Source organism: Phalacrocorax carbo, chromosome Z (assembly GCF_963921805.1).
Source record: "Phalacrocorax carbo chromosome Z, bPhaCar2.1, whole genome shotgun sequence".
Classification (NCBI taxonomy): domain Eukaryota; kingdom Metazoa; phylum Chordata; class Aves; order Suliformes; family Phalacrocoracidae; genus Phalacrocorax; species Phalacrocorax carbo.
In genome coordinates, this window is record NC_087548.1 from 77,598,113 (window position 1) to 77,621,457 (window position 23,345).

At 37.3% G+C, this 23,345-nt stretch overlaps 1 protein-coding gene across 1 annotated transcript in view; it reads left to right on the top strand.

The window, feature by feature from the left end:
* The window catches only part of MSH3 (mutS homolog 3), a 119,278-nt gene that overhangs the window by 68,291 nt on the left and 27,642 nt on the right, over positions 1–23,345 (top strand). The window contains exons 14-20 of the mRNA XM_064439017.1: positions 3,483–3,670; positions 7,073–7,241; positions 10,685–10,749; positions 12,776–12,892; positions 14,788–14,895; positions 16,829–16,943; positions 20,245–20,402. Of these exons, the coding sequence (XP_064295087.1) occupies positions 3,483–3,670; positions 7,073–7,241; positions 10,685–10,749; positions 12,776–12,892; positions 14,788–14,895; positions 16,829–16,943; positions 20,245–20,402 (920 nt within the window). The remainder of the gene's footprint in view (positions 1–3,482; positions 3,671–7,072; positions 7,242–10,684; positions 10,750–12,775; positions 12,893–14,787; positions 14,896–16,828; positions 16,944–20,244; positions 20,403–23,345) is intronic.

A 23,345-nucleotide genomic window follows, 5' to 3' on the forward strand; every position in this document is an offset into this window, starting at 1 on the left:
ATGACCAAGTTTGGGTTTGGTTTTTCTTTTTCCCTACTTATTCTTTTATTTGTGACACTGCCTTGAAATCTAGATTCCTCCCCTTATTAAAGCCTCACCTTCACCAGTCTCACCACCCTTATTGAAGAACACCTCAGACAGGTATCCTCATTTATTCTTCAAATGTTTTTCTTTTCCCACCCTTATATAGTGTACTAATTAAGTCCCTATTTGTTTTTTTTAAAGAACAATTTAACAAAAAACCCAAACAAATACCATCTGTTCAACTTATGTATTTCTTACTGTCCATATTTGCTCATTCTTCTTTTCTGGGCATTGTTCTCCTGTGAATCACTTCATGCTGTCTGTCAGGGTCCTACTTTGCAATTTCATGTGGCAGGGCTTCAGCCTTTCCCTCCTTGAATACATTTTGTAGTCAAGGGGAGTCTTGCAGAATTTTATCCTTTATTTGCATCAAGGTTGATGATGATGCAGTCAGTCATAGTGTATTTTACTTTGACTTTGAGTCCAAGTCTCTATTTTGTTTTTTATACAAATTTATAATTTCTTTAGTCTTTCAGATCTTTCCTTTGTGCTTTGATTTCAAATGCCATTGACAGATTTACTACTTTATTTTTTTGTTTTATTTTGTTGTCAGGGCTTTTACAAGATAGAATAAGTTTCAGATCATCAGAAAGTTAATTCATAAATTGCAGCAAGTGCAGGGGAGAACCAAAGTTTTCGTGAGGCTGAATAATGGATTGTTTATGAAGAAAGATTAAAGGGTTACAGTTTGGTTAAATTCATGACTAAAGGAGAAAGCTTAGAGGTATTTGAAGGGTGCTAACAGCAAAGAGGGAGTTGAGTTAGTGTAATACAAAGAGTAAAACTAGAGATATTGGGATTAGTTTAATGGAAGGGAGATTTAGGCTGTTGGATAAAACTTTTACATTATGATACTTATTGCAGTACGGATTAGTTTCTGAAAGGAAGTGGTAAGCATATAGTTTTTTTGAATATAAGAGCCCAAGAGTAGAGAAAAAGAAAACATGCAGAAGAATTGAGCAGTTGCAGGCAAACCGCCTAATGGGTCTCTTCTATCCCTAATTTCCATGGATCTGAAACAAAGATGAACTTAGGTTTTCCAGAAACATTCAGAAGGTAATCTCTCTGGCCTTCCTAAATGTCAGGAAGCATCACGGTTAAATTGCATATTCCTTTAGTCAGGTATCTGCCAACTTTGTGTGATTGGTATGACCAGTTCTTCACCACACAGCCATGCTTCAGGTTAGTTGGTGAGTATCTACCAGACACTGCCTTTATGAAAACTTCAGCTACATTTACTTACTCATGTGACTGAATACATTTTAAATGGCCAGGAATGATTTTTCTTAGATTTTTGTTTAGTATGGCCTTTGTGATAGAGTTCACAGATAGTGAACACAGCAATTAACCTCACAAATTATTCTCTTGTAGCCTTGTTGTTGTTGGTCACTTACAACTTCCAGCATCTGTAGTAGATTGCCAAGGCTGCACATTTATATGTATCTTTATTCTGTGTTTATACAGCATGGAGGCCACTCTTCCATCACTGGCCAGTGACATGTATTTAATAAGACTAAGGCTGTAACTGGAGTTTACCTTAATTTATTTATTATGGTTTTCAGAATGTTGCATTCTGAAGGGCTAGTAGGCATTACACAGTAAACTTATTTTAGGGTTTACATGTGTGAGGAAGGAGAGAAAATGTTCCTTTCCAGCCCAGCATTTTTGTTAATACTTGCTTCTTTGTTTGGGTACAGAGGTTATTTGGGAGAAATAACTACAGTGTAATAGATGAGAGAATTGTCTTAATTCTTGCATAAGGGTGTGGGAAGGAAAGAGAGTTTACCTCTGGGGAGAAATTTAAAGAGAAGGGATGACAAAATAAAAATGTAGATGTGTTTTATGAAATAGTGATTCACTGAAGCCTACATGTTCTGTCATCAGTGTTGTGCTGATCACCAGAAAATACAGACCAGAAATTAAATTCTAGACTGTATGTTGCCTCAGTGGGGAAGAGAAAAAGTGTGGGAAGAGAAGGGTGCAAAAAATTGGCACAGAAAGAATATTATAGTGGAAGCATTCGGTATATCCTACCCCTTTCCTTGCAACCTCAGGTGAGGAAAATAAACCAGTTTTCTAGTGTTTTCAGTTGACTGATGGGAGAAATTCAGAAGACTGAATAGAATTCTGAAGAGGAATATTTCTGCACATCAGTAAAATATGAAAAAATAGCAGCATAATTATTAATGGACAACTTTTTTCAAACCTTCTGAATAGAGATGTCCTGGAGTGCCACTGGATTCAGCAGGGTTTGAAGGCATTAAGTGTCTCATAGGGCCACATTTCCATTTGGTACGCAAGTGTGGTGTAGCACAAATACAGAGTTACTTCTGTAAAGACCATTTCAGTATTGGTATTACCGAATTTATAGGTGGGGCACAAGAACCTTAGGTAACTGAGAGCTGAATGGGACAACTGGGGGAGGGGGGATGGATTAGGAGTGTGGCAGGAGGTGGGTTGTTTTGTTACAGTTTTTAACTACTTGTGAAATCCTGACCCTGAACGCAAATTCTCAAAAATGAGGTAAAGGTAACAAACTGAGCTGATGCAGAAGAGCATCTAGAATCTACCAGCAAAATACTTGAGCCACATCAGAAGTAATATTATTGGTTAAAAAAAGAGGAGAGGAGAGCTTCTCTTTCACAAGTCACTGCTTTTGGTGAGAAGCTGCTTTAAGGGAACCAATATGCTCCTCTGTGGACGTCATGAAGCAAGCTCTGAAAGCACTGTGTGCTATTGGCTTCAGTCTGGGAGAATCCCTTTCAACGATAGCCTGGCTAGGTACCTGAAAGAGACAAAAAAATCTCTTAGAGCTCTCTAGTGAGGAGAGGATGAAAGACAAAGACTGGATTAGTGTGTTCTCCTTAGTCTTCTTGTCACATAGACCTGGGAGTAGCCAACCAGAGGCTGAAACTGGCAACAGCTGCAAACACTTTAAGCAGTGATTGCTGGTTTTTCTCTTTCTGTGGGCTTTTTTTTCTTTTCTGTATTCTTGTTCCAAGACCCTCCCTCTCTGTGCCTGATCTTGTCTTTCCAAACCCTCTCTTTCCAAAACAGCAGCCTGGGGATTCAGATAACAGCACATAGATGCACAAGCCCATACCAATAAGTTGTGGTACTCATAAAATTTCTCAGCCTGCTTTCTTTCTGTTTGCACATTATTAGCTTATTTTTCTGCTGTTTGTCTACTACATGTGTGTTACACATCTCCATCCAGCAACAGGAATAATGGAGATTGGCTCTTGACTGATTCCTAACAAAAATGGGTAAAACCATTAGTCTGCTTTATTAACCTTGTGAATGTGATAAGATTATGCATTGTGTTACAGTCCATACCCCGTAGGATTTATTACTAATATAATACATTGTAGTGATTTAGACATTGCTTCCTTCCTCAGTCCTCAACCCAAGAGTTCTTCATCTTGGTCAGCACCCTGTCTCGTCTGGAGTTGGAAATTCAAGCTCTTGTTCCAGTCATACAATCTCATGTGAAAACTCCTCTATTACGGAATGCACTGTTGGAAATCCCAGATCTTCTCTCCCCAGTAAAACATTATTTAGAGGTCATTAATGAAGAAGCAGCCAAGTAAGTAGTGTAATCTTCCATGCCTCGTAGGATTTCTGACTAAATGTGTTCAGTTATGCGAACTGTGCATCTTGTTTTCGTATATCTTAGTTTTATATTTTTTGTTTCATATTTATGTACAGGGTACTTATAGTTAAAGCAGAGGTTATATTTTCTACAGCTTGTATACTTTTTAAAATTAAACTGGGGAGGCAGTATTTTGTCTAGTGAGTGCCTCAGGCTGAATAATTTTTTGAATATTTTTCAGCTGTTTTGGGGAATGAATTTAGTGCAAAGTATGTTTTGCTCATCTTAATTTAACAACTTTAAAATTATTTTTTAATATAGAGAAGCTGTTCCTTTTGAAGAGAGACTTGACCCTTAGCAGAGTGGCTGCTCTGCTTTCAGGAATATGCCTTTTACTATTTTCGTGAAAATTCTTCAAAGGCATGAGTGCCCCCATCCTTTTTTAAAAATCTCTTTACATGCCCACTAACGACAGAGAATATGAAGTTTAATAGCTCTGGAAGTTCCATGTAGCTGGTGTGATTTGTACCTGCTTAGAGCATTTCTGGGGTTAGTGCCCTGTTCACGGACTCCCTCTAGAGAATGACTAAACTAACACCGACCTCAGGCTCTGGGTGTGATCAGGCTTTTCTCTGCAGTGGCCTTCCTGCAGCCTTGAGAGGTGATCTGAAAGCATGGAGGCTGTCTGCCCCTTTTTTGTCTTAATTCTGTCCTTCATTGGTCCAAGAAAACAAAATGGTAGACAAAGTAAGAAGGTGCTAAATTGGAATGAATATGCATTATGAGGGAGTGTCTTTAAATAGTGTACTGTTTCTTCAGAGGAACTGTTGCCTCCATTGTCACCCCTAGATCCTATTTTTAACCACAGGAAGAAGGCAGGAGGCTTAAGATGCAGAATAGTAGAGCAAGAACATGAGTTCAGTAAGGGAAGGACGAGTAAAGACCTCTCAGGGGACAGGATTTAGGAGAAGTACCTTGTGGCCAGTAAAAGTCACTGTCTTGCAGAAAAAAAGCCATATAAAATGTTGAAAAAAGTTTCTCTCGTGGTGCTAAGACCAGAAACAGTCTGTCTGGCTTGCACAGCCAAGGTTTCTGAGCACTTTGTAGGTTTTTGGTTTCCTTTCAGTGTAGTTTCGGTTTACACAACATATTGAGTGGGCATTCTGAACTCAAAATGAGTATCATCCAGATCATCCTAAACTTCCCTGCTATGAGAAGTTTCATTTAACTTCGAACATTTCCTCATGCGTAATATTATGAGATATAATTAACGGTAATATACCTAGAGATTTTTCAATGAAACATGTGGCATGTAGTTTAATATGTAGTTTTATTGGGGCAGCATAGTCTTGATCTTTATTTTCAAAGCAGACTAAAAATAAACATCCAATTTATTTATAAAATCTTTTTTATCTTTCTCCAGCTGAGATTTAAAATTAAAGAAATTTAAGAATTAAAGCCTATAACTTTATTTCTGAATTAGAGACAGATGCAAGGTGTATAAAGCTAAGAATTGAGATGGGTAGAAATATTTTGCTATGGCTGTTGGACAGGTAGGATTATGAGATTTCTGCTGATGCTTTGTATCCTGTTATATCTGTGGCAGATTATGACAAAACAGAGTCATTTAATTAGATTTACTGTAGGTAGGTTTAAAATATGGGTTTTTTTCTGTCACTGTGTTGATGATGGCTAGAATAGTATACAAAAATAAGATAAAATAGTGTAAGTAGGAAATACCATAATTGATCTGCAGAATACATATATTTCATTTGCATTTATTCAAGATGGCTAAAATAACTTACCTTTTGGCCTTTATATATCTTGAACTTGTGTGGCAATATTATCTGTACTTAAAAATTTTTTACTGAAATAATGATGACTACTTACACATGCACAGACTCCTGTGCATGCATGTATACTGCATCACATGTTAATTTTATTATGTCATGTATAAAATCCTGGAGTCATTCTCAAAAATATCCCTCTGCTCCAGGGGAGTTCAAGATTTTGGGTTTTGTGGGTTTTTCTAAACTGTCAACCTTTACATTTTTGTTAGGCATCACATAGCAGTGACAGTCTTCACAGTCAGCTGCTGGCTACCAGCAATCCTTTTTTCCCTTGTATTCCCATGGAAACAGGTCTAATTAGCACAAAATAGTTTCTAAAAATTAGTATCGCATTTTAAAATGGCATCTTTACTGTCACTTATATAATAACTCTATGCGTGTAATGCAAAATCAAAGCACAGCTTTGTGTTACCTGTCTGGTCACTGGTTCCAGTTGTAGTTTTATTCTGAGGCTAAGGCATATCGGAGTAGATAGAATATTAGACTTTTTATTACTTCCATGTTTTATTATTTTCAGTTTTGTAATTACTTGCTCTCCAAATATTAGATTTCAGGGTAATTATGTAATTAACTGGTACAGTTTTGTAGTTGCTATAAAATACAACTGTAAATTCCAATTAACTTAGGGCTGACTGTACTACTTTTTATTGTTTGCCTGATGCTTAGTACGATAAGTTATATTTTTGTTATCTGTGACAACCATATTTTTAATAGTTTGTTCAGCTTCCCAGTTTTAAACATTTGAATGGCATTGTCTGTTTCAGGTTTCAATCCTGAGCTGAGATAGCGCAGCCAAAACAATTCTGTCATTTTCTGACACTGAGACTAGAAAAGAGTGTTATTTTGCATGTATTAAAAATCCTCTGGTTAGTCTTTTCTTGAGAAAAGAAAAGAAGCTACTCTGAGAAACTCCTGCTTTGATAGAGGCCTTGTGGGAGGGATGTTTCTTTGCAATCCTCATGAAAATCCACGCAAATTTGGCCAAATTCTAAATATGTCAAAAATCTGTCTTCATGTGATGTAGAAATTATTTAGAGCTTCTCATTTAATAATGATAAAGATATTGTCAGCACTTGGGATGCACTAGGTTGGGGCAGCAATTGCATTCCAGAATTACAGATGGAGACAGAAGGGAATGATCTTTCTTATGCTTACTTCTCTTGCTCTGCTTGACGGAGGGAGAACAAACAGAAAGCTGCAGGATACACATTCAGATATGACAAAATATGAGTCAGCAGGGTTTTGTATAGAAGCAAAAGCATAAAGTGATAGAGTAGAAAGGAACAGGAATAGATTGGTTTTGAATACATTGGGGGGGAGCGGTATCTTGATGTAGCCTCTTAGAATTTGTATACGAAGTGCCTTTTTTTAATGTAGTGTGTATGGCAGCTTTCAGTAAATGTGCTGTACTATGACCAAGTAACAGAAAAGCTGTATTTTAAGTGTTAAAACAAATGAGAAAAATAAAAATATGGATGTAGCCAGTAGAATCAGGGAATGTATCTTTGATTTCACTGTTATTCTGTTTTATGTTTCTTATGGATAGGGCTGGAGATAAAACCCAGGTGTTCAAGGACCTTACAGACTTCCCTGCCATCAAAAAGAAAAAGGAGGAGATCCTGGATGTGCTTTCTAAAATGCAATTGCATCTGCTGGGTGTTCGTAAACAGATTAAGAATTCTTCTGTAGAGTATGTTACAGTTTCTGGTCAAGAGGTAATATGTTATCTGTTATGTGTGACTGTACCCTTGCTTGTTGAGAAAATAGCTTAAAAGTTAGGCTTAACTAGAACTCCTCATTAGTATGATACTTGACAAGGTCATTTGACTGGAATCTTTTGTACAACTTTAAAGAACAGTTTGTGACAGTGTGACTTTTTAATTTGTTAAGTCAATTACTTTAGTGATTTAAATAATAAAAACACATTAGTGGAGTTGAATTTGGTACAATAATGCTTTGCTTTTCTATATATGTAAAAACACATTCTTCCAAGGTTAATTACGTGGCTGTTAAGTGCTGAAATATTCTCAGAGAACCTGGAAGTATAGCATTAGGTTGATCTGAAGAATCATAAAACCATCTGTAAGTACTGATTAAGACTATAATTTGAAAGATGGGACAGAAGAGGAACAGTATGAAAGAATGATAGATGTTATTTTACTTTTATTCTTAGAAATGGTGTTTGTGGACTAAAGCTTTTGTTTGCTAGTTGCTGTGCAAGTGTGGGCAGGCCATGCTCCAGCAACCTGAGAAGCTCAGTGAAAAAAGAAAAAGTGATGACAGGTTGTGCCAGATTTGGAAAGGAACAGTGAGTAGCACTGTCCAGCATTGCCCGTTGGAAGCTGAAGGTAGAAAGGCTGGGGAAAACTCCACAGAAAATTGTAAAAATAAAGGAGTTAGGAAACTGAGAGTTGGGACTAGAAGCGATGAATCAGTGAAGTCAGGGAGGGAAGGAGCTGGAAACAGTCCCACCACATTGAGGACCTAGGAAGGTGAGAAAGACCCGAGAGACACAGCAGGGAGCAGATAGGCAATGCTGAAAGTGAGAGACAATGTGAGAAATGTTGAATTAGAGAGAGCAGCATTTGATATAAGACCTCAGGTGGATATTTCTTTTGATGGTGAGCTGGAGAAGATGAAACATGTGGCTAAAGAGTTGGGTAGGCTGTCAGCATGGATGCTGAAGTCCAAGAGGAAAAGTGGAAGAATAGGTTTGATTATTGTGTGAGGAAGGGAAGAGCCAGGATTTGAAAGGTTTCTCTCAGAGAGGCTGGTTTAAGAGGTGGATGATGACATGTGTGTGAAGGAAAGGAGAAGAGAATTGATTAAAGAGAGGAGGGCATCTGAGGAAGTAGTCAGATGTGAACTGGACAGGAGGGTTTCAGAAACCACCAGTCACTATGCACACATTTGAGAGGAGGCCTTTGTAGCAGGGCATGGCTCGGAAAGCATTGCAGACAAAGATCTATCTTGGTGAATTCATGAAAGGAGATGCAGAGGTTATGGATGTCGGTTACTGAATTACATCTGATATGAGGGTTTCAGAGACATCAAAAGAGGCAGTAGGAGGAAGGGTTAGAGAAGATGGTCAGTGAAGAAAGGAAAGACACCAGAGGAGTGGATGTAATGGAAAGGGAATTGCACAGGAGGAGCACAGCATAGGCATAACAAGAGTGTCTTTGAGCTGAGCTCTTTCTTCCTCGGATTTGTATGGCTTATTGTTCTTATGGCATTGTAGTACTCTGATAGATGTAGTATTCAAACACTTCTTTGCAACAGACCTGGGCAGAAGGAGGTTTATGGTTTGCTAGTTCTGGAAGACAGGGAAGCTGCCAGGAAACTTTTTCTATGTATCTCCCCATTCTGAACATCTGTTCAGGCAACAGATGTTCTTGGCGGGGGAGGGGAGGGGATATCAAACTGTTTGCTCCTTCATGTGTGTCCCCAAACTCATGATTTTGAATACATGGTTAGATTTTCATTCAGCCCACAGTTTATTAACTTGTATTTGTTAAGTTACTGTTAGAGTTCTGATGAAGATCCAGTTGACACATATCTTTTCCAGAGTATGAGGTTACACCCAAATCTATCTTATCTTCTGTTTCCAGACCTCTGATATAACATGTAGTGTGCACTGAACAGGACAGAAAGCTGTCTAGGTAGTGATAGCACTGATAAGTGTTTCAGGCAGGATTTAGAGAAATTCCTGCATTTGGCAAATGTTTGCTTCCTGCATGGCAGAAGCAGTGCTTTGGGTCCAGCTTATTTAATACTGCAATTATTTATCTAATAGGGCTAAGAATTAAAGGATGAAAAAGCAAACACTTTTGTTGCTTTAAAGAAGATTGTAGCCTCTCTGCTTCTGTCTCACTAGCCACACAAGCAAACCAAAATTTAACTGGCTGTGTTAATTTAGACTGTTTTGAGTTCAGTTTTTCAGCTAGCATAGATACAGATGTGGTATTATTTTCTGTCTTCCTTTCATAAACACAGCCTATTTAATTGTTTTGAGATTAAATTCAGAAAAAAATACAGTACCAGCACATCACCAACACTAATAGTGGCAGCAGCAGCTGACATATTTTCATCTCTGCTTCTACCCATTTTCAGTATTTTTGTCTTGTGTATTATGCAGTTTCAAGGTTTCCACAATACCAAATATTTTCAAGATGTCAGGTAAATTAGGAACTAGTGTGCTATGTCCTTGCTGAAGGCTTGTGCTCATGTTAGGATTATTCTACTTGTTTGTACTTGAAGGTGATTGTTGGCTATTCTGGTGAGGTGTGCAAGGTTTTATCTAAATCATACTAACTGTAATGGAGAAGCTTTGTCAGATGAAAGTCTTGCGGTTTTCTGTAACTGTGATCAGATTCTGGGTTAATCTAATCTCTGCTAGAAATTAATTTTCTAGGTGAATTCTTTTATTTGAGAATGTCTCAATTCTTTGATGTCTAGGACCTCAGGCTGGTGTTATAACAGTAACCCACATGAATCATACAGAATACTGCAATAAACACATTGTGCAAATTTCACTGCTCTGAGCCTCTTGCAATTACTGCTGGTTTGCCCTATTGCTTGCCCTCCTGACCCCCAAGTTAATCCAAACTTGAAGTAAGGTACTGTAGATATAGTGCTAGCATTTGAGGTTTTGAGCTCTTGTCTGTGAAATGTTGTAGGTAACTATGCCTCAGTATGAATCACTGATCCCTAGGCAGGAAGGCACATCTCACTGATGTAGGAGTAGCCTCAGTACAGGAGGTATATAGTGTAGAGGCCGTGTAAATGCTGAATTCTCTACAAGGCCTGGTCAGGATCAGGCAAGCAGGACTTACTAGCTTTAGCCTGGTTGTGGCTTGACAAGACGGAGGCGAAGAGAACATGTTGGTGGATGGAGGAATGGAAGGGCAGGGATGGGGCAGCAACATGGTAGGACACAAGAACAGCTCAGGACAGGAGTTGCTCTTTTGGCAGAAAATGTGTTATGTCATAACCATTACTTTTGGGGGAAAAAGAACATTAGCTTCTGGTCTGCTCACTCTCTTCAGGCTGAATAGCCTTCTCCTCTGATGTATGCAGATTTCTTGATATATGATGATTATGGTCCTGTAGTCTTCCTAACTTCCCATGATGTGTAATATTACATTTCTGTTTATTTTAGTTTTTGATAGAAGTCAAGAATGCCCATAAAGCATCTGTGCCAACTGACTGGGTTATGATTAGTAGGTATGTAAAATGTCTTTGAAGTTTGTTCTATTTTAATATATAAGGAAAAAAAATGTGGTATTTTGGTATTACAATTACGTACATGTTCCCATTGCTCTATGTGTGTGTTTGGGTTTTTTTTTTTTAATGGAAAACCAACCAATCAAAATCGTTACGTTAATTTATTGCCATAATTTTTGCTTAAAAGCAGACAAAACCAAACTAAAAAACTGGAGTTCTTAAAATGTTTCTTTGTACATGGTAGATCCTTAGTGCACTATATTACTTGCTAATCTTTAAAAGTATATCTACTGGAGTCAAAACTATGGTCTTGATTCAGTTGTGCCTGTAGCTTGTAGATAAAAATGTTTCATAAAATTTTTACTGTTATTATTTTATTCAGAAAGGTAAAGGTAGCTGTGCAAATATCTGTGCATCTCAATAAACTTAGCGTATTAAACTTAGTGTATTTAAAATGCCATTTTACTTATTCATACAGACAAGCTTTGCTTGTTTTGGTACTTAGTGTTATATAAGCATGATTTTGGATAGTTTTGGATACTTTTTCCGGTAGGTGAAACTGAATTATGTAGTTGGCTTTTTCCTTTTCAGTCATTTGTTTCATTATTTAAATGGGCTAACTACCTTATTGTTAGAAACATGAGCATAGACATCTTGCATCAGAAATAGGCATAATCAAGGTGAACTCTGAAGTGATATTCTATTCAAGAATTCAGTATTAAAACTGCACAGATTAGACAGAACTAAGATCATGATGAACAAATTACAGCTAATCTGGATTTTGTAAAAGAATGCCTGGGAATGCCAAACTGAGTTTGCACATAATGCACATAATCTGGGAGTGCAGCACAGACTAGGATCCACCTGGCTGGAGAGCAGCTCTGTGGAGAGGGACCTGGGGGTCCTGGTGGACAGGAAGCTCAACATGAGCGAACAGTGCGCTGCTGCGGCCAAGAAGGCCAATAGGGTGCTGGGTTGCATCAAAAAGGGCATCACCAGCAGAAAGAAGTCATTGTCCCGCTCTACTCAGCGCTTGTCAGGCCACACCTGGAGCACTGTGCTCAGTTCTGGTCCCCACTCTACAAAAAGGATGTGGCCAGGCTGGAAGGGGTCCAGAGAAGGGCCACCAAGATGATCAAAGGACTGGGAAGCTGCCATACGAGGATACGCTGGGGGAGCTGGGTTTGTGCAGCCTTGAGAAAAGGAGGCTCAGAGGGGATCTCATCCCCCTGTACCAGTACTTAAGGGGTAGCTACGAAGAAGATGGAGACTCCCTTTTTAGACAGAGTCACATGGAGAGGACAAGGGGGAATGGACACAGGTTGCTCTTGGGGAGATTCCGATTGGACACAAGAGGGAAATTCTTCACAGTGAGGACAGTCACCATTGGAATAATCTCCCCAGGGAAGTGGTTGACTCGGCCACGTTGGACACCTTCAGGAGTCGTCTGGAGAGGGTGCTGGGCCACCTTGTCTAGACTCTGCTCTTCCTAGAAAGGTTGGACTAGATGATCCCTGAGGTCCCTTCCAGCCTGGGATTCTGTGATTCTGAATTTCTTAATGTAAACATATAAATAGCAAGTGCCTCAAATGGAAACTAGTATCAATACAAAACAGTCTGTATTTACTAATTTTATTTCAGGCTTATCATGAAGTTTTCCTCTTTAAAGTGAAGATTTTTCTTGGAGTACATTGTATAAGCAGTCACAGAAAAATCATCCATTTATGCAGCGTATTGCTGAACAGAATTTTGTGAAATATATAAACTTCAGTGATATACGGTACATTGTGAAAAACATTTAAAAAGCCTTCTGAATTGGTAGTGGCACAGTAACCAATCACTTTATCCACAGTAAAGATTATTGCAATCGATAGAGTTTGGTAACACAATAAAAGAACATTTTTTTTTTTACATGCATTTTCAAGGCTCTCAGGGAGTAAGAAAACTAGTCCAATTTTGCATGTGGATGGTGTAACTGATTGCTTAGTAACCTTGATTTCCTATTTGGCTTTTCTCTGTCTTCCAGCACAAAAACTGTCAGCCGTTTCCACTCTCCATTTATTATAGAAAATTACAGACATCTGAATCAGCTCCGGGAGCAGCTAGTCCTTGACTGCAGTGCTGAGTGGATGAATTTTTTAGAGTGAGTTTACAAAATAGTCAGATATTATCATTCTGTTTTATTTTATTTAGATTTTGCTAGAACAACAGAAAAAGAAAGATGTTTCTCTTAAAAAAATAATTCAATTATGTTGCCCACAACAACTTTAAAGATAGTAAATTAAAATATTTTTCTTCAATTTAAAGCATTTGAAGGCAACACCTTTGCGGACTGAGTCCTGAGACCAGCAGCGATGTCTCTAGATTTTAGAATTCTGATAAAAATACACTTATATATATAAGTGGGTCTCAAAATTTGAAAAGTAATACCACAGCATTAAGAACCTGAAAGTACAACTGACTGTGAGTGAAACTGAAATTAGTAGTTTTATTGTTGAAGTACAATGTAAATTGAAAAGATAATTTATTATGCAAGCTAACCTAATTCACTTTTAATATAAATTGAAATAGAGAGTGCCTTCACTGTTAAGTGTGCCATTACTAAAAAAGAATAATAAATTAAGTACAATTGCAGTGTTACTAACATTTTTTGAGTTAGCAATGTTCAGGGTGTTTGGGCAGTCTCTTGGGTGAGTGTGATTCTCCAGAGCCATACGTTTTGTATGCTAACCCTGTGAGTGACTGTGAGACTGTTTTGCTAGAAAGTAATGGGAGTGTTATTGTCCCTCAAAATTGGCACGGAAGATCTCTTTGTCTCAGATCAGAGTTTTGAATGAAGTTATTTGACTATTTAGCCAAAGGATCTTTAAAACAGGAGTTAAAAAAATATTTCTCAAACGTCTGAATACCTTTAGTTTTTTCAGGTGTGTGGTTATCAATTATTGTTTTTACTTCCATGAATTCCAGACCCCCTGAAATTCCTCATGTTGTGCAGTAATAATTGGCTCACTTTAGCTTTTGTGTTTTTCCCTGCTGCAAAAACTTAACTAGTTCCTTCTAAAGTTGTCTCACTGGACATAACTGATGCCAAGGTTTGCCTCCTAGTAGGAGCCCAACAATTCTGAAAATTTGGTAGAAACTAGAAAAATATTCTAATTCACTCTTCTGTAGATGTGTTGCCTTTGCAATACTATAAAAATAGTTCTGTTAGTTTTGTCACTATATTAGCCGTGTAAGTTTGAGCAGACCTTTTTTAATGTTTCTTCACTTAGGTGTGCTGCTTTTTATGTTCACTTTGCTGTTTTCAATAGTGTTGTATGATAGCAGCATAAAACAAAGGATCTGTCTGTAGGAAAGTGTTGTTCTTCCTCACCCCTCCATTTATGTATTTATTTATTACATTTTGCTCCTGTACTGGTTTTATATTCCAAGTTGTATCTTTGAGACTAGAAGAGGGAAAAAAAAGACTCTTGAGAACTAGGAGAATGAACTCTACTGAAAACGGTGTTCTCCTAGTATTGCCATTATTGTGTTGGGGAAAGAAATACCATAAATGGAAAATTACTTCTTGAATTTTCTGTTGTAGATACCATATTTTATTGAAAATGCAGACAAATCCTCTGTTCAGACACTTTTAGGTGTTTGGGCATTTTTTTTGACTGTGACTTATGGTTGAAGTGAATTGGCAGTTGGGATTCATTTGCCACTGTGATAAACAGTGACATTTGTATAGACTTCATTTAGGCAGCAGGGATCAACTGCAGACCCGTTATATGCTATCTAATGAATTTAATTTTCCCTGCTTTTTTGTGCTTAAAAATAATTCACTGTTATAATGGGAGCACGAAGTCTGTCTTGATTAAGATTGTGTCCTCATATTGTAGGTTAATACACTGCTGGGAGATTTGAATTCAGAGTAATTTAAAGACCATAGGAGCCCTGTGAGAAGCATGCATGGGGCACATTTGGACAGTACATTAGTATCTGTATGAATTTTTTCTTTTCTTCCTCCTGATGTTTTCCCCTGTTTTGTTATAGCCATTTTAGTGAACATTATTACCCTGTCTCTAAAGCGATTGGTCACCTAGCAACTATCGACTGTCTGTTCTCATTGGCCCAGGTGGCTAAACAAGACGACTATTGCAGGTAATCAATTTTTAATTTTTACTTAGGATTTTATAAAGGATTATAAGAGAGTATTTAAAAAAATTATTTTAATATGTATACTACGATAAAATGCATTATTAAAATTGTTTACAGTAGTTTCAACTTAATCTGATTTTGCAAAACACACTTCTGGGCTTAATGCAAATCTGTAAACATTGCAGTTCAAATCTGACATCCTATGTTTGTCTCTCTATTGCTTGACCTGAATCTAGTAGATGATATCTCACATGTATAAATACATGTTGGACTTCGCATGGAAATTTTTTTCTCCTATTTTTTTTTCTCAGCAAGGTGTGAATTTAAAATGTATTTTTAATACCCAAGATTCTAAGGTCCATGAGGTATGTTTCAAAGATTTATTTCAGGTAAATAGTAGGTAAATATTAGTGCCAGCTTCCAGAGCAGTGATGGTGCCTCACCTAGGACCACATACATGCTTCTAGGCATGTGCTCCTCCCTTTTCAGACCACTACATTACAGCTCCAAACAACTTACCCATCCAGCAAATGGAGGGTGAAATTTCCTTTCTTTGTCTCCAAGGCCTAAGACTCTGCCTGTGTTGGTTTCATTTCAGCTGTACAACTGCTGGAAATATCTCTGTGCTAAAAACCCCCACATTATCAGCTTGCACCTCTTCCCCCAGTGCTTTGTCTTCCTAATATGCCATTTATTTTAGCTCCCTTTCCCTTTCAAATTGCAGCGTCATTCTTCTACCCAAGAAAAATCATACGCCCCACATCTTGTCTTCCCTCTAAAGTTCAACCAAATTGTTGGTTAATTTCTACTAAAAAAAAAATCTGTGGATTTATTCCAGTATTCTCTCTTTCTCAGCTGCTGCCACTTTCCTAAGTTACTCCTCTTATTTCAGAGTGATTGTTCTTCTAGTGTAGGAAAATGTTGCTGAGACATGAAACCACATTTACCTCTCCATTGAATGTTGCACTTCAGTTTACAATGAAAAAGTAAACCTATGTTGCAGAGAACAAAAAGAAATCATAGTCATAATTCAGTGGAACATGCTGCTTCTGCAGTTTTTGTTCTGTGAAGAACACACACTGTTGGAGATGGAGCTTTTCAGTCATGGAGATTTGGAATGTAGATTTATACATGCTATATTAGTAGATGTGTAGACAAATTTTTAGCTAAGATGGAAACATTTGAGACAAAACTTTTTACATGGCTTGGAGATGAGAGGAGAAAAAAAGTAAGCAGTATTGATCTGGTTTGCGTATTATTTTCTAAAAAGGTGCTGTCATTCCAGTGTTTCATCTTCGATAGTGAGCTCTTTCTATTGTTTGATGACTCTTGTACATGTTTGGGAGTTGCTGTCAGATGATGAGGGCTGTTAATGTTTATAGAAGAGTTACAGCACTGTCATGCTGTAGTCTTTGATTTGTATCATTTGTGTTACCAGTCATAATATAAACAGTTGGATAATTTTATTTACTCCCCATGCTCCAGTTAGGACTTAATGCACTAACAGGCTAGACCAGTTCATCAGCAAGATCTACCTGAGAATATGAAATGTTTCTGCATAAGGTGGCACTTTGCAGAAGCTGGTGTGGGAAGAAAGCAGACTGTCCTTCATTTTGGGGGTTTTGTTATTGCTTGTACATTTGTAGTTCTTAATAGTTCTTTAGAATACACATGAACAACAGAAAACGTGCCCTAGGTGATGAAATAATGAAGAAAACGCTGTAAAATTTCTACATCCAATCTGCTAATATTTTTTGTAACTGAATGAAACCAAGGAAATCTTTAGAAATATTTGATAGCAATGATTCATTTTTGTAATTTGTATTTTTTCACAAAAACCTGCATCATAGATGACCATCTTGCAGACTTCAGTTACAGTAGTTCTAAATAATCTGTTACAATAAACATTGAAATTAATGTCTCTTCCTTCTTGTAGACCAACTGTGCAAGACGATCAGCGAAAAATAATTATAAAAAATGGGAGGCACCCTGTGATTGATGTACTACTGGGAGAACAGCAACAGTATGTTCCAAATACCACTAACCTTTCAGTAAGTACTGAGATACTGTTTGAGCTTCAAATCATTCAAGGGAAGGAATCTGGAATATGCTTCTTGGCCAGGAAGTTACAACAATAATTTAATCATACAACTGTCTGCTTGGTTGCATTTCAGAGAGATATTGCTAGATGTGATCATATCTGTTTTGTCCTTTTTCTGATATCTTGCGGCCAGATGCTCTCTTTACAACCTTATTCTGTCTTAATAGCATAAAGAAAAGAAAACTGATCTCAAAATTAGGAAGGCAAAAGTTTTAAATGGTTATTTTTGAAAAACAATAATTATAGGTCTTTTTAACAGTGTCATCAGAAGGAGTCTGCATTTTGTCGTATCAATAACTTAAGTTTCTGTGTAACATGTTACAGGCTCAATTTCCCAAATTAATTCTAAGATAGCTCAGATATTTTTTTTAGCTAATTCTCCACTATGTGTTTTCTTTTTGTTCTGGAATTATTAATTTCACACAGCCTATCTTAATCTTACAATGCAGCCTTGGAGCTCTGCCTCTTCACTATGTAGTATCAAGTACATGCTCCGTAGACTGTGCATGAGTTGTAAGAAGCCTTTCATATTAACATATGATAAAGATCCCCCATGTGTAGCTTGCAGGCTGTATGTTACGCATAAGTCTTCTGGCTGTTGTTCTCTGCAATAAAGAATGATGTTCAGAAGTAGTAAGCCTATTACTTGCTTGGTATTTTTGTCAAGAGGTTCAAGACAGTGAGGGGGCTACTTCTTAACATTTTCTGTGCAATGTTACCTAAATTGTATGACCTAAATTAACTAAAATAGCTATAAATATGCGATTACCATAGGTAGGAAGTATGTCCGTATTTTATTTCACATATCTGTTTCTGATAAGAATATTTTAGTTTGCTTCCTTTTTTTTTCCTGAAAAACTAAAATCTGTCTTTTAAATCACATGTCCTTTTTACATTTTTGTTAAATATTCACCTGTTTATATCTTTTTTGAAATACTACATTTCCACTTGTAATGAATATAAAAAATATGCCTGCAACTCAACTCTGAATACATAACTTCCTTTTCATACAGTAAATACAGAAAAGGTATGAAATGGATGTCAGTGTGCAGCGTTATTTGATAAAAACCATTCAAATTGGTATGTATTTCTCTAGACGTATTTCTAAATGCTGCTCTATACTGAACAATGATACAGATATTGTGCAATACTTCAGGGAATGTTTTCAAAATTATTTGTCAACTCCATACAAGTGACAGATGGCACTTACAAAAAATTCAGCATTTCATTCAGTAATCATCATGCACTTTCCCTTGTTAGTCCCATTCTTATGTTAGCTTTCTAAATACTGAATATTACAAAATCAACTGATCATGGTAGAATCACTTTTGCCTCTACTGTTGGTTCGAGTTCTCTTTTGAGAGAGGTAGGTGGGAACCCAGTTTATTAAAATGCCTCTAGTTTTAAACTGATGTGTTTGAATCAGCAGGAAATGCATCGACTGTCATGTTTTCAGTTGAAACGTTGTCAAATATCTAACTTTAGGGAAAGCTTTCTTGTAGTGCCCTGAAATAAACATTTGATTCTTCAGTTCCCCTTCTTGTCCTCAGATATTCATGGATTTTTTTAGTACTTTTAACTTCAGCCCTAAGTTCCAATAAGATGTTAGCTTATGCTTGCATGCAGTTGTAAAGGCAGATGGGTTCTCTGGTCTGATGTTACAGCATATGCTCTTTCTGAAAGCTGGCTTTGCAAACCAGCCACCAGTCTCAAACATGGTTGGAGAGACCCAGGCGGGGTACCAAACACATGCAAGAAATTTGTGGATTTTAACAGATGAACTCATTCTGGTTTTAAGTATCTATAAATTCTGTTGTGTTAAGCCAAATGGTGGCCCTGATAAAGTTTTAGTAGCAGTACTGAAACTATACCTTGGAGACTAGAATGTTATTAATTCTGTTCCCATATAGTCATATGCATTTTATTACATCCATCCTTTATTCCTGATAATGGCATTTTCTGGGGTTTGAATTTACTGCAACTACCTTATGGATGGGGTTTTCTTAGCAAAAGCTAAACAGCTTTTTACATATAATAAATACTCATTGCATATATCTTCTGTGTGATCTGGATTATGATACAAAAGTGACGGTCATACATGAGTTTTGTTTCTCTCCCTATTAACAGAATGAAAGCCCAATTGAAAAATGAATCTGTAAAGATTGTGAGGTTTACTCTGTGGAGATTTTTCCTTGTTGTTGTTGTTGTTGTTGTTGTTGTTGTTGTTGTCACAGTGCCTTATCAGTTCCAAGTTTCCGAAGTAGCATGACTAATGTTCATTCTGCACAGCTTGTCCTTTCTTGCATGCCCTTCCCATGGGGCAATGGAATATGACAACTTTTGGTTAGTTCATCAATTGTTGGATTTCATTGTATGTACCCAGTACAAAGGAGAAGTCTAGTTGTCTAAATCCTTGCATAACTTAATTTTCTAGTCTTTGTTCAGGCTGTGAGAAAGCCTTATAGATTTGTTGATGAGTTTTAATTTTGTATTAGCAATTGTCTTGCACCAGAGTAAGCCAGTTTTATTCTGGAGCCATAGATACGTAGCAGTGCTGCAGGGAGTCTTACAGCTGAGATGAGCTCTTTCATCTGATTTAATTTTCCATAGGATTTCAGTGGTTAGGTACACTGATCAGAGATTGGATGTAGTCTGTTCGCAATATCTGTGTTGCAGTCAAGTATCACCAAACTCAGCAATGTCTTGATTTCTCATTGTAGCCAGTCTGTTTGAATGTGCCTGTGTTGTACCAAGGCAACCAATTATGAATGGGTATAAAGTCTTGGGCAGGTCTTTGCCCAATCTCCTCCCCATTTGACAATGAGAACTCTAACTGGAGAGGAATCCAGATCACAACCAAATTAGGATAGCACTGGCTATGCTGAAAACTGATGAGTTTCTCCCTTTCTCCAAAGAAAACTGAACTGAAAGTTCTTGGAGTGCTTTCCTGGATACTTGGTGGAGAAAGGGAAGGTTCTCCTCACTCTGTTCGCTTTGCTCAAGAGTGATGAAAGCTGATCGTGAAGCTTCTCTCTCACCACCCTGGAGAGGTCTTAGGAAAGTTTATCCGAGACTTCATAATATCTTGAAAAGTGAATTCAATGACCTCCAGGAATGAAGGAAGCTGTTCACCTAGAAATAGAATGTTTAATCCTGAGGACTTATCCTTTATCCCATGAAGCACTTACACATGCCAGACTTTCTTATAAAAGTGCTGGACAATGTATTTGACCAATGTTTTATGTTTCCAGGGAGATGGTGAAAGGGTCATGATAATAACTGGACCCAACATGGGAGGAAAGAGCTCTTATATAAAGCAAGTTGCATTGATCACAATCATGGCGCAGATTGGTTCTTATGTTCCTGCAGAAGAGTCGACAATTGGTGTTGTGGATGGTATTTTTACCAGGTAATCTTCCAAAACTTTCTATATGTTTATGAAAACATTATTGTGGCAGAGTGTGTGTGTATATTAAAGTATAATTTCATTTTCATTTGGAACTTCAGAATTTATACCTGAGTTTTCCTTTTTCATTTTAAATACGTGCATCGGTCGTTATGTTTTGGTTCTAATTTTCTGGTAAGCTTAAGAATGTTCATATGGCTGTCTTGATGAAGATCCGGATATCTAACTTCATCTGCCTGAACGGACATCTCAGCCAAATTTATTCTGCTGGGTGATAGCCAAATTTTAGTTCCCCTAAAATGAATGCTGTCACCTCTAAAAATCATGTCACAGTTTCTGCTGTGTGGCACAGTTGCACATACAATATTTGAGTCTGAGAATTTGTGGTTGCTTATATTGTAAGCTTACTATCCTTCCTGTACTGTCAGTCTTGAACACACTTCATTTGATGTCTTTGAAAGAATTAATAATGGCAGTTCATTTCACTCAGTCTCATTTTTAAGATAGTGCTGAATAATTTTAAAAGATTATCAATATAGTAAAAACTTCTGTATTTCATAATCTAATATTACTGAAGATTATTCAGCTGGTTTTCCCCCTTTTTCTTTAATCTGTTTTTTTAATCAGCAAAAGTTCTGTGTTACTGATGGTATTTGAGATGAATAATTACTTATGGTTATAAGTTTCACAACAATCATGTATCTGTGGTAGAATTATCTTTCCTGATATTCTAGTTCTGTGACAGCAGCCTGCATTTCAGAGTTAACTTTTAACAGTGAATCTGAAATACCACTCATCTGGGATTGCTTTGTCATATATAGATGTTATGTTCTGATACCTCACTGTATCATGACAAAAATGGATGAAGTCATGCTTTGATGCACTTCAGTGCTAAGCAGTTGAACAAATCAGAAAACAATTTATATTATCTTTCCAAAATTAATTAGAGCTGAAAATTCAAAATGGTTTCCCTACCCTGTGTTGAAAGCAATTGACCAACACAAGATCTGATTTACTTTACAGAAAAAAACCATTATGTTACTAAAAATTTGAAGATTATTTTTATCATCCTCTGTGTTTTGTAAGTGAAATTACAGTGCTTTACTTGTGTGTTCACACTGACAATTTCTAACCATACACTCCTAAATCTGTTAAGCTTAGTATCCCCTTCCCTCTACTTTTGTTTGACTGTCATTGCAACAGGATTATTTCTGCAGAAAGATTAAGAAATGTGACTGGGAGTGCTGTTTTGTTTTGTGCCCACTGGAAGGTGAACAAATGGGCTTTTGTGCTCTACGGTGTGAAAACCTTGAAATGAATACCTCTGAGTTCCACCTGTTCCCCAGTGTATTTCTCTGACCTCTACAGCGTGAAAACCTTGAAATGAATATATCTGAGTTCAACTTGTTCCCCAGTGTATTTCTGTGATTCCACTTATCTTTTCTCTACGTCATAGGTATTTTTCACATCTGTTCTGGTAAGGTAGTGTGGTTGAAGGTAAAATTTGTATTTTTAGCTTTCAAGCCAAGCAGACTTAGAGTACTGGCCGTGATGTTTCGGACCATTTAATTTGGAGCCCAGTCAGATTCTAACACAGGGGATTGATATTCCCCCTCTAAATTAGTTTTGGAAGCTCAGCTCGATATGCCATTCTTCATTTAATGTGAAATGTGTCAAACACCAGATGAATATACTAAAGAATTACTTGATTTCTTGTCATTGCGCTGGCAATTAAGAGTAGACTAATTGGCTCAATATTAATCAAGAAGAAATTGAAAATATATAATTGAGATAGAAATAGTCATGTATTAGTTAAAAGGTTAACAGGAAGCAAAAAAAATCTGAGTTTATGTATTTCATTTCTTCAGAAATCCAGGATGGTCACTTCAGTTTGTGAAAGATTATCAAGTGGAACTGCTTGTTTGTGCATCTGTTTAAACTTCTGTCTTCTGTATAGTGTAATTTCAGGGGATCAGTTGTACTGTTGGGACGGCATTAGCCTTTTGCAATGTACTTCTAGGATATTAGGTCTTGGCCCAGCTGTAGCTTTCCTTCCAGTACAAATGTTTAGGAGAGTATTTGCATCATGATTTTGCTTCAGCCTGTCAAGTATGGGGGCGCTTTCCTTGCTCTACATATCCAACGATTGACTTCCATGCTGCCCAAGTAAGTGAGTTGTCAGCACTTTTTTCTGTTGCACTGTATTTAATTGTGAGTAGCCACAAAGTGGTCTTCAGTGCCAAGTCTCGCCTTTGCCTAATTGCTGCTTCATTTGCACCTTCTCCAAATCATGAACTTCACCCTCGGCAACGAGAAAAGGAGTAACTTAGCAGATTCTGAAACTCAGAGGCTCATGGTGTACGGAGACTGCCTAAGAAGTAGGCAACTCTGTTTTGGTTCATTTGCATTTTTGGGGTTAGGTTTTTTCCCCGCCCCCCCCAGGGTTCTGGGAAAGGTCTTAATGTATGTGAGTCTGACAGGCCAGGTTAATGTGGAGTTATATCACAGGTATTTCTTAGCCCTAGCCAGTTATCCTTCTAATAGTTTTAATGCCTGGTTGGAGGAGAGAAACAATAAATTCAGCGGCCACAGGGTATGTCCTGCATTGTTTCTTTAATTCTCTCTCTGGCTGAACATATATTTCTAAAGGCTCAGCTTTTGCCAAGAAGTCTCCTCTGGTAGGGAATGATCTTGAAGAGATCAGAGATTTTCTTTTAACTTGACCCCAATTTTGCTTTTTGCTTTTTGTTTTGTTTTCTTCTGTGTTTTTGTTTTGGGGGTTCGTTTTGGGTTTTTTGTTTGTTTGTTTGCTGGGGGTTTGTGTGTGTGTTTGTTTTAAATAGAATATGGCTATGGAGACTTCCTTTCTGTACTGTCACCCCAGGCCACAAGTATCTTGCTGTAAAATGGGATTATTTTTTTTTTATAACTTTGGTATATTTTTAA